The sequence below is a fragment of the Arvicanthis niloticus genome, chromosome X (genome assembly GCF_011762505.2).
Source record: "Arvicanthis niloticus isolate mArvNil1 chromosome X, mArvNil1.pat.X, whole genome shotgun sequence".
Classification (NCBI taxonomy): domain Eukaryota; kingdom Metazoa; phylum Chordata; class Mammalia; order Rodentia; family Muridae; genus Arvicanthis; species Arvicanthis niloticus.
Genome location: NC_047679.1, coordinates 23538603 through 23551686, shown reverse-complemented (window position 1 = coordinate 23551686; position 13084 = coordinate 23538603). Strand labels below are relative to the sequence as shown.

The following is a 13084-nucleotide window of genomic DNA, read 5'->3' as shown; positions in this document are numbered from 1 at the left end:
CTAGCAGCTAATGAAAACAGATCCAGAAACACATAGTCAAACATTAGGTAGAGCTAGGGAAATTTTGTGGAAGAGGGGAGGAAGGAATAAGGAGCCAGAGAGGTCAAGGATACCACAGGAACACTTACCCTGAGCCCATAGGATCTCACAGAGACTGAACCACCAACCAAACAGCATGCATGAGATGGACCTAGGTCCCTGTACATATCACAGATGTGTAAGTTGGTTTTCATGTGGGACTCATAACAACTGCAGCAGGGGTTGTCTATGACTGTTACTTGCCTTTGGATCCTTTCCCTTTAAGTGAGCTGTCTTGTCTAGCCTCAGTAGAAAATGAGCCTAGTCTTACTCCAACTTTTATGCCAAGGCCAGTTGATATCTATGGGAAGCATCCCCCACTCTGAGGAAAAAGGAAGGGGGATATGGTGGGATGGGAAGGAGAGTGAGGCTCTGGAAGGAGAGGAAGTAGGAGAAGCTGCATTCAGGATGTAAAGTCAATAAATAAATGAATAAAAAAAGAATAACTTAAATGAGAAATCACATACTATGGTTCATGGTAATTAGACTGAAGACTATAATTTCTTTACTACATTTGCTTAGGAATTTATGTAATAAATGTCCATAAACAAACTGGATACATTTTTGTTGTGAAGAATCACACTCATAAGACCATGGAACATTCTGAAATTTATATATTTAAGATTCAAATAATAAAAAAGAAACCACAAAGTCATATATTCATAACATCCTGTCCTGAAGAATCAAGCATCTCTAGGCCTTGAGAAATGAAGTGATAAAACCAACAGCTTACCTGATACTGTAGAGCACTTTGCCATTTTTGGAAATACGCAGCAACTTGTTGTCAGTGGTAACATCATGGAAATTGGCACCTTTCTCATTGGCAAAGAACAAATCTGGTTTCCAAATTGAATCCAACATCGATGGATCCAAATCCAGGGAATCATCTGGGTACTCACTGTATGCCAGCCGCGAATCGTTCCACTGCTGTCTCAGAAAAATGTTCACTCGGTAGTCCTACAGAAATGTCATATACAAGAACCACTTATTGCCTACCCCCACTTAAGAAATCTATTGAATTCTCTTCTCACTTTCTTTCTGCTTTTAATATAGTCTGTTTAATCTGGTCAAACAATTCTCTGTACACTTTGATGAAAATAAAACACTCAGCTCTACTGGGATTTGGGGTGGAGAGGATGAAGAAAAGATTCAACCAAATCAGAACACCAATTACACACACTGACTTTCTTGATTTTTATGCTTGAATTATTATTTCTTGGTTGAAGTTATATTAAATGAAGATGATCTTTCTGTAGAAATGGGCAATGAGTACAGAAGTCAGTGTGTCATGGCAGATTACCAAATAAACCTGGTTCACTTTCTAAATCAGAAATGGCATGATTTCTGAACTCTTTTTTGCTTAGATGCTCTGTACAGAAGAAAACTCACTCTAATTTGGGAGTGAAAATCTTATAAAAACCATATTATGATAGACCATTATTCTTAAAATCTTAAAAACATTAAGATACTTCATGTTGACAAAATGGTTCCTTCACAACTAATTACTTTCGAAGCTCTTAAATATTTCACTGAATTCCACTAATGTATTATGTCTACAGTAGACAGCTTGATGCTTCATTCAAACAGAAATTGTTCATGTTTTTCCCATATGAAAACTTCCGGACAAAGGTTTTCACCCTTGTAGGAAGCTCAGGTAAACCCTTGCCTTTCTCACTTGATCCAGGTATTTCCTTCTGTGCTAATGCATCTGCTTGCAACTGTAACTATTTTCTTGGGGGCTTGTATTCAAAGACTTTTAGGTTCATGGAAGCAATGACTAACTTGATCTAGACTCTGAGGAATCATCAGAAGTCCCTAGTCTATCACAACTGTGGTTTCACAGCTAATCATTCCTGTCACCTGTGGTTATTAAAAAATAGAGACATCTTTATTTGTTCTAGTCTTACCTTCTATTTAAGCCCTGTTGGCTTCATCTCCACATCCTTGGAATCTAGATGGTTTTGACCATTATTTTTCTTTAAAGGTGATTATTTTGTCTTGATTTACTTGAAAACTTTCTACTTTAGGTTCCAAAATCTCACAATACCCTTATTAGTAATCAAATATATGTGATTGTTCAATCTGCCAAGTACCATGGAAACTGCTAAAGGATGGCTTGTTTTGATTAATTCTCTCATGGTCAAAAGAAAAGAAACATTTTAGAGATGAGGATATACTAACATATTAAATTTTCTAAGGCATTTTTTAAAACCAAAGATTACTGGTAACCAATTGCATAGAACATTTTGAATGTCATAATTCCTCGGAAAGGTGCCTAATGTAGGCTGGAACAGATCAAAACTCAAATAGTTCCTAACTATTGCAAATAAACAATCAAGCATGGAATTTGGAAAGTCTGCATTATTAAAAGTAACTGTATTATCATGAACATTCTAACTTGAAAAGTTATTTGGAAGTTTTGCATAGCAAATCTTAAAATCAGAGTTGATGCCATTTGGGGGCTTAGTTCAATAAGTACCCCAACCTGTTAGCTCACTGGCCTTCCCAGTGCGCAATAAAGTGAACAGCAGGACCTCAACCTTCTCATTGTTTATTTTGGGAGTTTTCTAAAGAGACCAGAGAATTATGGTCAGAAAGAGATTATTAGCAGTTCAGGGTCTGGTTGGGAATGGATGTTACTGAACCATTAGAGATCTGTATGAATACTGAGCAAGAAAACCTAATTTGTGAAAATTAAAGAAATGACATTTAAAAATGCAACAACACCATGTTCATGTTTGTGTTGGTATATGTGACATGCTCTTAAAATTTCCCAAGGAAGAAAATGAGGCCTCTCCAGTTTATGGTGCACCTTACCGTCTAGTCTCCTAGAGTGAGAATACATTCTTAACAGAATTCTTGTCACGAGGGGAGAGTGTATATGCTGTTTCAATTGCAAAAAGGAAAGAAGCTCGCCTGCCCTACAAAATTTAGAGATACTCTAATTCCAGGAAGTGGGTGCATCTGGACATAAAAATCAATGTGTTAAATATCAGACTATTCAGAGAACAGTCACCCCTTCACTAGGACATATTTTAGGGTACAAAAGGCCATGAGAATCCAGTTAGAAATCACTGAATAACAAAATCGCAAATATAGTATCCTTGTTTATCTTCCTGTACACCTGAGATAATTTAAACTTGTTTATTGACCTACCTAGGGGATATTAAATTGCTTACATGCTATAGCTATATTAAATTGATGACTTTTAAGAAAAATATCTCAACACATTTTCCATACATAATTCCCATAAATGTTCCCTAGTATTTCTTGGTTTCCTATTTTGAATTTTATATCAAGAAAATTGTGAAGTATTTCTTTGTAATATTTGAATTTTTAGAAAAGAAGCAAGACAATTATACCTCACTTCAACCAATAAGTGTCTAAAGTTCATTTAAAATAAAAATTTCACTATTCATAAACACCAGTAGCCATAAAGGGAATATCTTTGTATCCAATGATTACATGTGAGATAAAATATATACGAGACCCTTTTAATTATAAGTAGATATTTCTTTGGACATGTAGTCATGAGTATTTATCCATGATTTTGTTTATGATGACATACACTATTCTAAAATAGATAATAGCCCTTAAAAGTATTTAAAATTTTTTAAAGTATTAAAAGGTATCTTTAAAAGAGTCATCCAAGGAGAAATTAGATAAACAAAAAAATGTTTTGCAGCTATGCCTATGTAATTCTTCAGCTTCACCATAATTTTAATGATGATAATTACTTGGCACATATAATTTATCAATGTATGATTTCTGCTTATTTACAAATAAATTCATGATCTAATAATAGCACAGATTATAATAGAGTTGTTATATAATTCTGTAGTCTTCCTTGGACTTTTATACTTTTATACTTTTTCACTTTTATACTGCTTCCAGGCTCAATAAAATATTAAAGGGAAAGTAAATACTGAGGAACATGTTAAAATGCAGACTATATTCTCTTTTACATTGCCTGCACTCTTTAAGGACAAATTCTACTTCAAATAAATGACATATTTCCTTGTACTAAAATTTGTTTCTATATTATTGATCCTCTGAGCATTGGATAAGACAATAGAAACATTTATATTATATATGTGGATATATTTCATTTAAAATAAAATACATATATAAACAGCATAATCTTTATTATGGTCTTAACTCTGGTATTATGAGTCCCTACATTCCATCCCTTCTAAAGCAAGCACTACTCTATAGATATTGTTACATTAAGCTGAACTATTTTCACTACTATATGGAGCTCTGTATTTGTACATAAAGATGGCCACTTTGTCTCATAAATATGCATATCAAACCTAATCATTACCTCTTACTCCTTAGTATGTGTGAAATTTTAATCTAATTATAAATATATAATTAGACAACACAACTCATTGATTCTCCATAATGCTTATATCACACCTTGGCTTTTAAACCTGCCTACACTCCAAAAACATTTTCATAGTCTCAAAAATGTATTAGTTTTAATGACAGAACTTGCATTTTAAATTATCCTGGTAGGTTGATACTTTATGATCAGTGTGGACATAAAGATTTCATTGTTAATTTAGAAAGCAAGTTCATCTTATGTATCAGCTTAACAGAATATCGAGTTTATGGCAATGTATTGATTATTCTTTAAGATGTTAGAAATAAGAAACATAATAATGTGCTATCTCTTTGTCAGTTAGCATCTTCTTGTCATGTGCTCTTTCGGTGACTGAATTAAAGGATAGTGCTATGCTCTTTCACAATGGGCACCCATGTCAGCCTGTCTTCTCTGAGTTTCCCAGGAATGCAATTTCAGATTAGTGGAAAGGAAACTACTTGTAGTGCAGCAAGAACTGAAAAAAAAATACATTTCTGTACATTTAGCTGTCTCTCACATCTCTCAAATGTGTCAAGACTCAGAATCAACTGTTGGGTCATGGGTAGTATATAGGTGCCACAGGCCCAAATCATAGAGAATCCACTGCCATCTCTTCAGGCAGCCATTTGATGATGGGAAGAAAGTTTCCTATCTCCATTTTCTGATGACCCAGTTTTGGGGAGAGTGGCATACAGCTGGTATGAAATACCCTTGTTTGTTACTTATCTTGCTAATATTTTCTATTTCTGCCTCAACCTTAAGAAAGGAGGGGTGTTAAATATATTCCTTATCCTGATAATTCAATTGCCATTGTCAACTAAGGAAAAGGTCGAATGAAAAAGGGAAAAGATAAACTGACATTTCTAAAACAGACTATAACTGTCTCAGTCTATATCCCTTCCTAGTCTCTTACATCTTTAAGACAATACAAAACTATATCTAATGAACAACCATAATAAAGGGTCAAACAGCAATAAATCCATGTGCCTCTTAATGAACAAATACACATATTATTGTGTAACATATCATTATGATGATCCATGAAAATATTCCTTAAGGAAACAACAATATACTGTTCTAACTCCAATACTTGTATCAAAGAAGGGAGCATTTGTATTGGTTCTGTAAGTAAGCCAATACTTTGTTAACATGCAGCGTTAAAAATAAATTAGTGTGATTTCATTACCATGGACTGGCCATATAGTACCATAAAAAAGTTGACAGAAACAGACAATGATCATTTCTTTAGAAACAACCAACCAAAATATCCTTCAACAATGCTACTTCAGTTACTGTAGGAAAATGAGGTGTGAAGAAACAGAGGACAATAAATATGATCAGAAACTCAGTTTGGAAGCATTCTTGGAAAAAATAGTTCCAGAAATTGCAGATAAATCAAAACTTTCAACCTCAGGAAACAACACTAATTGATGTTCTTCATTACTTTACTGATATGCATAAAATTTAAAGTTTCTAATCACAAGTAAAATTAGTTGAAGCGCTGTTTAATTTTTGAGCAAATTTTATGAGTCAAAATTTGGGGAAGTATCAGCAAATTTATCGACTGTGCGCTGGAGTTTTGAAAAAGTAAGGTTGGGCTATGACAACATGTGAAGCATGTTTTAGGCTAAACATTTATAACCTCTTAAATCTCAGTTTTAAAATTCTAACTCCCAGCAAGATAGTATTCGATTATGAGGGAATAGGAAGAAAACTTTCTAGAATGGGAAGATATAAAAATTCAGCAGTCACTAACCTCAGTAGCTTCCTCACCAACACCGATGTGCTGTTGGCACCTTATTCTTGAGCTTTCAGCCTCAAGAATAAGGAGAATCAATTCTGCTGTTTATAACCATCCAGTTTGTGCTACTTTGTAGCCTGACCCAATTTAGACAAGTTGAATCAGGTGGACAATCAGGCAAATATTCAGTCCTCTTGCAAGCCAGGATATTTTTTTACAATATCGTTCACACTATTATCAATATATCATCTATTTAACTGCCAATGCCTTAGATCCGTGATTGGCACGTTTGACCCAGTCTATTTTTGCAAGTACAGTTTTATTGGAATGCACTCACATCCATTTGATGACTATTAGTATGGCTGTTTTCATGCCCAAAGGGCAGAGTTGAGTAGGCATAAGAGAAACCACCTGGCTCCCAAGGTCTAAGGTATTTACTGTCTGTCTCTTTATAGGAAGCATTTGCCAATTCTCATCCTAGGTGACATGAGGTTTTCTTCTTGAACATAAACATGATGACTTTTTTTGTTAATTTTTTAGGTTTATATCAAAGCCTAAGTAAACAATATGCATGTGTGCTTTTCAAAACTGAAAGAAGCTTGTCGTTATATCAAAAGCTAGTAAGTGAATAAAAGAAGCTTGCTATGCAACACTCCTGTAAACATGCAATTTGATCTGCCTTACACAGCAGATAAACAGGCTGCTGACGTTACCTTTGAACAACAGTCTCCTTTTTCCCCCATCAGAAACATGACAAAAGACACTTAGTAAGTGACCAGGAAGCACCTATGCAGCCCATTTACTAAACAGCTCTGTAAATCTTAAAGACTGAGGAAAATTGAGTATCTGTAGCTTCCATTTTCATCTCCTTAAATGTTTAGCGTCTTGTATTAATGAACATGGAAAAGGTGCATATTTACATTTTTGATTGAGAGTAAAATGCAATGGGGAGATCTAATCAAGGCAACTTAGGAGTCTAATTAATGCAATCAGCATTAGGTCGTGCAAATATGGTCATTGAATGCCATCGTGTAAAGCTGGTGACAGTGGGCTACTGGAAACAGTGTCCCTCTTTTAAAGGTAAAGAAAAAAAAGAGACAGAAACTGTGTGTCAAGCCTAGTGTTGTGCTTTTCTGATCATGTTTTGTTTTGTGTTTCTTATAACCCTATCAAAAGTAGCTTATTTAGGTAAAATTCTTAATGTGCTTCACATCTTGCTAAAAATCTTACTTCTAGACAATGCTGTTTCAGAGTGCTGTCAAAATGGGTAACAGATACACATTACGTTTTATGCTTTGCCAATAAAGCTGACTAGTAAAGGTAAATTAATTCTTCTTAAAATTTTACTTCTTAAAAAGTATCAAAAACATCACAAAGTACAGTAATTCATTAAACATGACATTAGAAGCCTAGAAGAGAAAATCCACTAAAAATTTTTTTATTTCTTAGTGATATCGTATGCTCATTTTCGAATCTTGAGATTTTGTAGGACTATAATATTTGTCAAATTCAACTAAAATTTCATTTTGCTCTCCTCCAATAATGTGGCTATGTGATTTAATAACTATGTAAATTAGAAGCAAGCAACTAAGAACTTTGAAAAAAAAACCAAGCAGATTCCAAGGAAGAATTTCACCCTAGATATAGTCTCCATGCTATAATCTAGAGCTATGTGGGATTTAGCTAATGATCACTGGCAACATGGCCATTTTATTGATAAACTGTCTTAGCATATTATACTGTGCCTGCATCTACTTCAAATATGTGGAGGATTATTGCACTACATATATTTAATGAGTATTTTATTATGTTTATGTTTTTCAAATCTGTTAATATTTTGTGTAATTTTTGTGAACTTGATATTACCTTCTATTGCCAAGAAAATTATGTGTCCACATAGGAACATGGGTGTGCATATTCATGCTCTTCTGATCTCTCCTTTTTATGATATCATAAATATGCAATGGACAGGCTTGATGTTGTCCCAGCTTTTGTAATAAGTAAAAGACTGACAATGACAATTATGTGTCAATCTTTAAAAATATATACTTATGAAACGTTGAAGATGTACATATTTTAATACTCCTAAAATACACACCATATTTATTGCTGCTCATACTACCAACCTAACAAAAATTATGTTTACAAAATTGTTCTGGGGTAATAGGTTAAAGATAATTGGATGTTAAGTTATAGCTCCTTAATAAATGACTGTTTGAAATGAAGCTGTAGAAATGTCTGGTTTTAGAGTATGTTGAACTTTAGAGATTGGCACTCAGTAAATGTCACATAAATACACAATAGTGCTGTGATCCCATATCCCATTACTTCACACGATGGTTTCAATGCTCAGTCCCACTCACCATTGTAGTTTCTGCTATTGACCCAAAGCTGTTGATAAATATGTTGCAGGTAACATTTACAGGAGGCCCTGTAATTTGAACAATAGAAAATTTGACAGGTTGTGTTCATGGCATGATTGAGTCACGTTTTTCTCTTGCCAGTGGCACTGTAGCACTTACCATGGTGGTTTCTGTGACAGATCCAAAACTGTTGATAAAAATATTGCAAGTAACGTTTACTGGAGGACCTGCAGAATGCAATAAAAATATTGCAATAGACATTGAAGCAACATTATAGCTCCATCAACATCTGTGGTTAGAGATGTAAACAAAATAAAAATGATGATGAAACTGCAAAGAAAAAATTAACCCAGAAGTACATGATAACTCCCCACTAGTATTTGGAATAGTGGCAATAAAACAATGACAACTTACCTCCAAAGAGTTTTGAATTTGGAAAATATAAGCTCAGACCATTTAACAGAACTCATCAGTGTAAGTTTTTGCAACTGGCCATTTGGTTGACTGCTTTTCTTTTATCCTTAGATCATCAAGATTTTAGGCATTACCTATGATGATGAGCAAATCTGGATCATTGGATCAACACAGGGCTGAATTTGGGGTTACAGATGGATCTTGGTCATCTCTCTTTAAATAAGTGTGTTACTTTGATTTTTATAATGCCTCTGAATGTACTCCTTTGCTTCTAGTTATACTATGATGCTTGGATACACACACACACACACACACACACACACACACACAAAACCTGTGTACAAAATTACAAAACAAACTAAACCAATGCATAGTTACACATAAACACTGGTAGAAATGTCACTTAATATCTATACTGTTGCCGGAGTAAATTATGTGTAAAGCAAGAATTTCCACATTATCAGTGTACTTTGATCAAAATAAGAATGTACTTATCTCTCCAGAGATGCAGGACTAGACTGACATCAGTCTTATTGCCTTTTGTCAACAGGAAAATCACTGTCTGGTGATCTCCTGCTTTATTTTTTGTTTTGTTTTCTTTTCCTGAGGAATATGTTTAATGTCTCCATAGACATTTCCCCCAATGCTTTCTGAGATATGAAAACCTTATTGGAATCCATCTACTCGCTCATCGTTTTCCTCAACAGAAATACACTGTCTTCCTGTGACAGATTCTCCTCAGTTGAGTCAAGTAACACCCTGTTTGGCTATGTATAGAAACTGCCCATAATCTCTGAATGAAGCATTTTGGCATGGGGCCTCCCTCAAAGGCTGCTAGGAAAAAAGTGAGTCTTTCTCTTTCCTGGTTATAGAGTTCTATCACAAATATATTTTCTGCTAGTAAATAAATTAAACAACATGGAGAAAACTCATGAGATTTTGTATGTTTACTTTTTTCCTATCTCCACAAAGAAATACATCATTTTAGATTGGCTTATTGGATAAATTTTATGAATTTTTATAAAGCAAAATAGAAAATAACTGATAAGAGGATAGGAATTAAAAAAAAGAGTAAAGCCATTTCAAAATGTTCATCAAACTCAATTTATACTGTTATAAGATTTTAAAAAGGAAACTTGAAACTTTACCTCTTTGTTGTCAATGCATTACACATTATCTATATGTGCAGTCGAACCAGTTGTCTTGGAAACATTCAAAACATTGTGTCATATTAGAATTTTTTTGTATTCCCTGCTAACTGATCATGTTAGCATGTTTCTGGAACCTAAAATACTTTTAAGCTAGTAAATCCTAAGCACATTGGCATCATCAAGTTTAAAGGACTGGAGACATAGTAAAGTGTTTCCTTTAAGTTAAAGGACACAAGTTCTATCCCCAGAAACCACAATTTTTAAAAAGCCAGTTGTATTGGCACATGCTTGTAACCCTAGCACCAAGGAAATGGAGATATGCCAACCAATGGGAATTCCTGACCAACTATCTTTAACATATATTTTGAGTTGTGTGCCAGTAAAAGACCCTGCAGAAGTAGATGACACTTGAGGAACATCTGAGCTTGTCCTCTGTCCTTAAGATGCATATACACATGCATATATATATATATATATATATATATATATATATATATATATATATATATATGAATGAACATGCCCACCCACATTGCTTGCCTTAATCCTCACAAGAGGCTTTTTCAAAACTGCCCTAGTAAATACTTTACATTTCTTGATCATTAACATCTGACCACTTCAGTCCTGAGCATTTCATTTAACGTGAATTCACATTTATGGATACGAACTTGAGTAAAATGAGTTATTGTAAAAGAAAGAGATTGACGTATATGTGTAGTAAGAACTAAAACACTGAAAGCTCACTGTGTGCTAGTGAGCACTGTATGTCATCCCGCAATGAGTAGGTATTATTCTGTCCTGCATTTTACAGATATGGAAGACTGAGTCATAAAAGCAGTTCACTGTGGTGGTTAATTTTTAACTGTCAACTTGACACAACATAGAATTTCTTGAGAAGAAAGTCTTAATGAAGTATTGAGGAGGATCTGTGAGCATGTCTGTGACCAATTGTCTTGACTACATTAATTATGGGAAGACCCAACCTACATGTGTAGGTGATACCTTCCAATAGTAACTCAGATAAAAGGATATGGAAAAAGGAATGCTTTTGTTCACTTGGCCTTCATTCTTGCTTACTAGTTTATCTATGCCAGTGGTCCTCAACCTTCCTAATGCTGTAACCATTGAATACAGTGCCTCCTGTTGTGGTAACCCCCAACCAAAATAGTATGGTCACTACTCCATAACTGTAATTTTGCTATTGTTATGAATTATAATGTAAATATCTTATATGCAGGATATCTGATATGCAACCCCCAAAGGGGTTGCAATTCACATTTTGAGAAACACTGCTAATTCCTTCATTGATATGAGGACCAGCCTCCTCAGGCTCCCAATGTGGAATGAAGACTAGTGGCTCTCCAGAAATACTCCAGGTCTTCAGTACCAGATTGGGACTGCTGAGGGATACAGCCTCATGGATTGCACAACTACTAGGTTTTCAGCCTCTCTGGTATGAGATAGGCATTTCTGGATTATTACTGGCTGTATAGTATGATCAATCTAATAAATTATCTCTTACTATATATTCATTTTATAATTTCTGTTCCTCTACAGAGCCCTAACTGATACTTAATTTGATTTTCTCCAGGTCATAAAATTTATAACTATTAGAAACTGCCTAATTTTAAGAAATCATTTTATAACTACAAAGCTAAATTTTCTAAAGCCAATAGAAATATGTCCCAATTGTCTTCTATGCTAATGATGAGAAGGTATATAAATATTAATACTCAATCCACAATTTCTTTGGGTTAAAGGTTTCTTTTTTTAAATTTGCTTTTAAGAGCTATCCTATTACATGTCAACATATTTGCATGTTAATCCAATAATCTGATTAGACGTTTTGATGGTCAAGAACATGCTCTTAGTCATGATCACCAGTAAAATGACTGTACTCTTTACATGTAGAAAAAAAAACTATTAATATTTCCGATTGATTTATTGAGTTGGTTGATAATCAGACCAAAAACAGAATATAACATCTAGGCTTTCTGATCACTCTCCTCTCCCAAATTCTTCCCTTTCTTGTCCCTATTCTTTCCTCTTAAATTTCCCTTTCTTTCCTCTTCCTCTCACTCTCACTCCTTTACTTTTTTCCTTATTCTTAAGAGTGTTACCATTCTTGCTCCAACTCACTTGGCTCTGTGAATCCCAACGGGTATTATTAATACTATTGGGACATTGTTTTCCTACTCTTGTACCTGGGATGCCATTGCATTGATTTATGACTCCATTAACTTATTCTAGCAATATTTTGTATTTTCCAGTGTACAAACATCCATCCTATTGAGTTAACTTTTACATAACAACTTTCATTTCTTAAATTTTATTGAAGAGGATTTTTGTTAGTGGGGTATAAGTGTGTAGGGTGCAAGCATGTTTGTGTGTGTAGGTCAGAGAACAGCCTAGGATGTCATTCCTTATATATTTTTCTTTTCTCATTTGATTTAAAGTCACCCATGGCCTGATACCTCACCAGTAGCCTAGACTAATTGGCCAAAAAGCTTCCAAGGATTCACCCATTTCTGCCTTCCATCTTAGTATTGCTGGGATCATAAGTTCTCTCTGTGTATGCTCTTTTCTATATTGAAAATTGTGCATTGAAATGTATTGATGTATGTTTCATATACTTTGGGACTCTTATGCATGTTATTAGAAAGCTCAACAGGCTTATGTGCCATTCAATATATAAAACATGAACCAAGACCTGCATTTAATCATTCTGTTTTGTTTACTGTTGTGGTAATGTTAGGTTTGAGATAAATGTCATTTCCAAGAGGATGTTGAATAGAATCAGTTCAGTGGTAGTAAATGCCATGATTCAGATTATTTGTAGAAGACTTAGAGAGATAGCTAATCAGTTAATAGCACTTGATGCTCTTGCAGAGGACCCGAGTTTGGGTCCTAGTACCCACATCAGTTAGCTCACAGCTACCTGTAATGTAAGCTATAGGAGATACAATCCCTC

General features: G+C 34.4%; 1 protein-coding gene across 3 annotated transcripts in view; it reads right to left on the bottom strand.

Moving 5' to 3' along the window:
- Positions 1-13084, bottom strand: part of Glra2 (glycine receptor alpha 2) — a 186455-nt gene that overhangs the window by 142568 nt on the left and 30803 nt on the right. For 2 of the 3 annotated variants that reach the window (XM_034486206.2, XM_034486207.2), the window contains exons 4-5: positions 8708-8775; positions 812-1035 (exon numbers count right to left, since the gene is read on the bottom strand). In XM_034486206.2, the coding sequence (XP_034342097.1) occupies positions 812-1035; positions 8708-8775 (292 nt within the window). Of the gene's footprint in view, positions 1-811; positions 1036-8548; positions 8617-8707; positions 8776-13084 lie in introns of all 3 variants that reach the window. The other variant, XM_076918275.1, reaches the window with a different exon arrangement.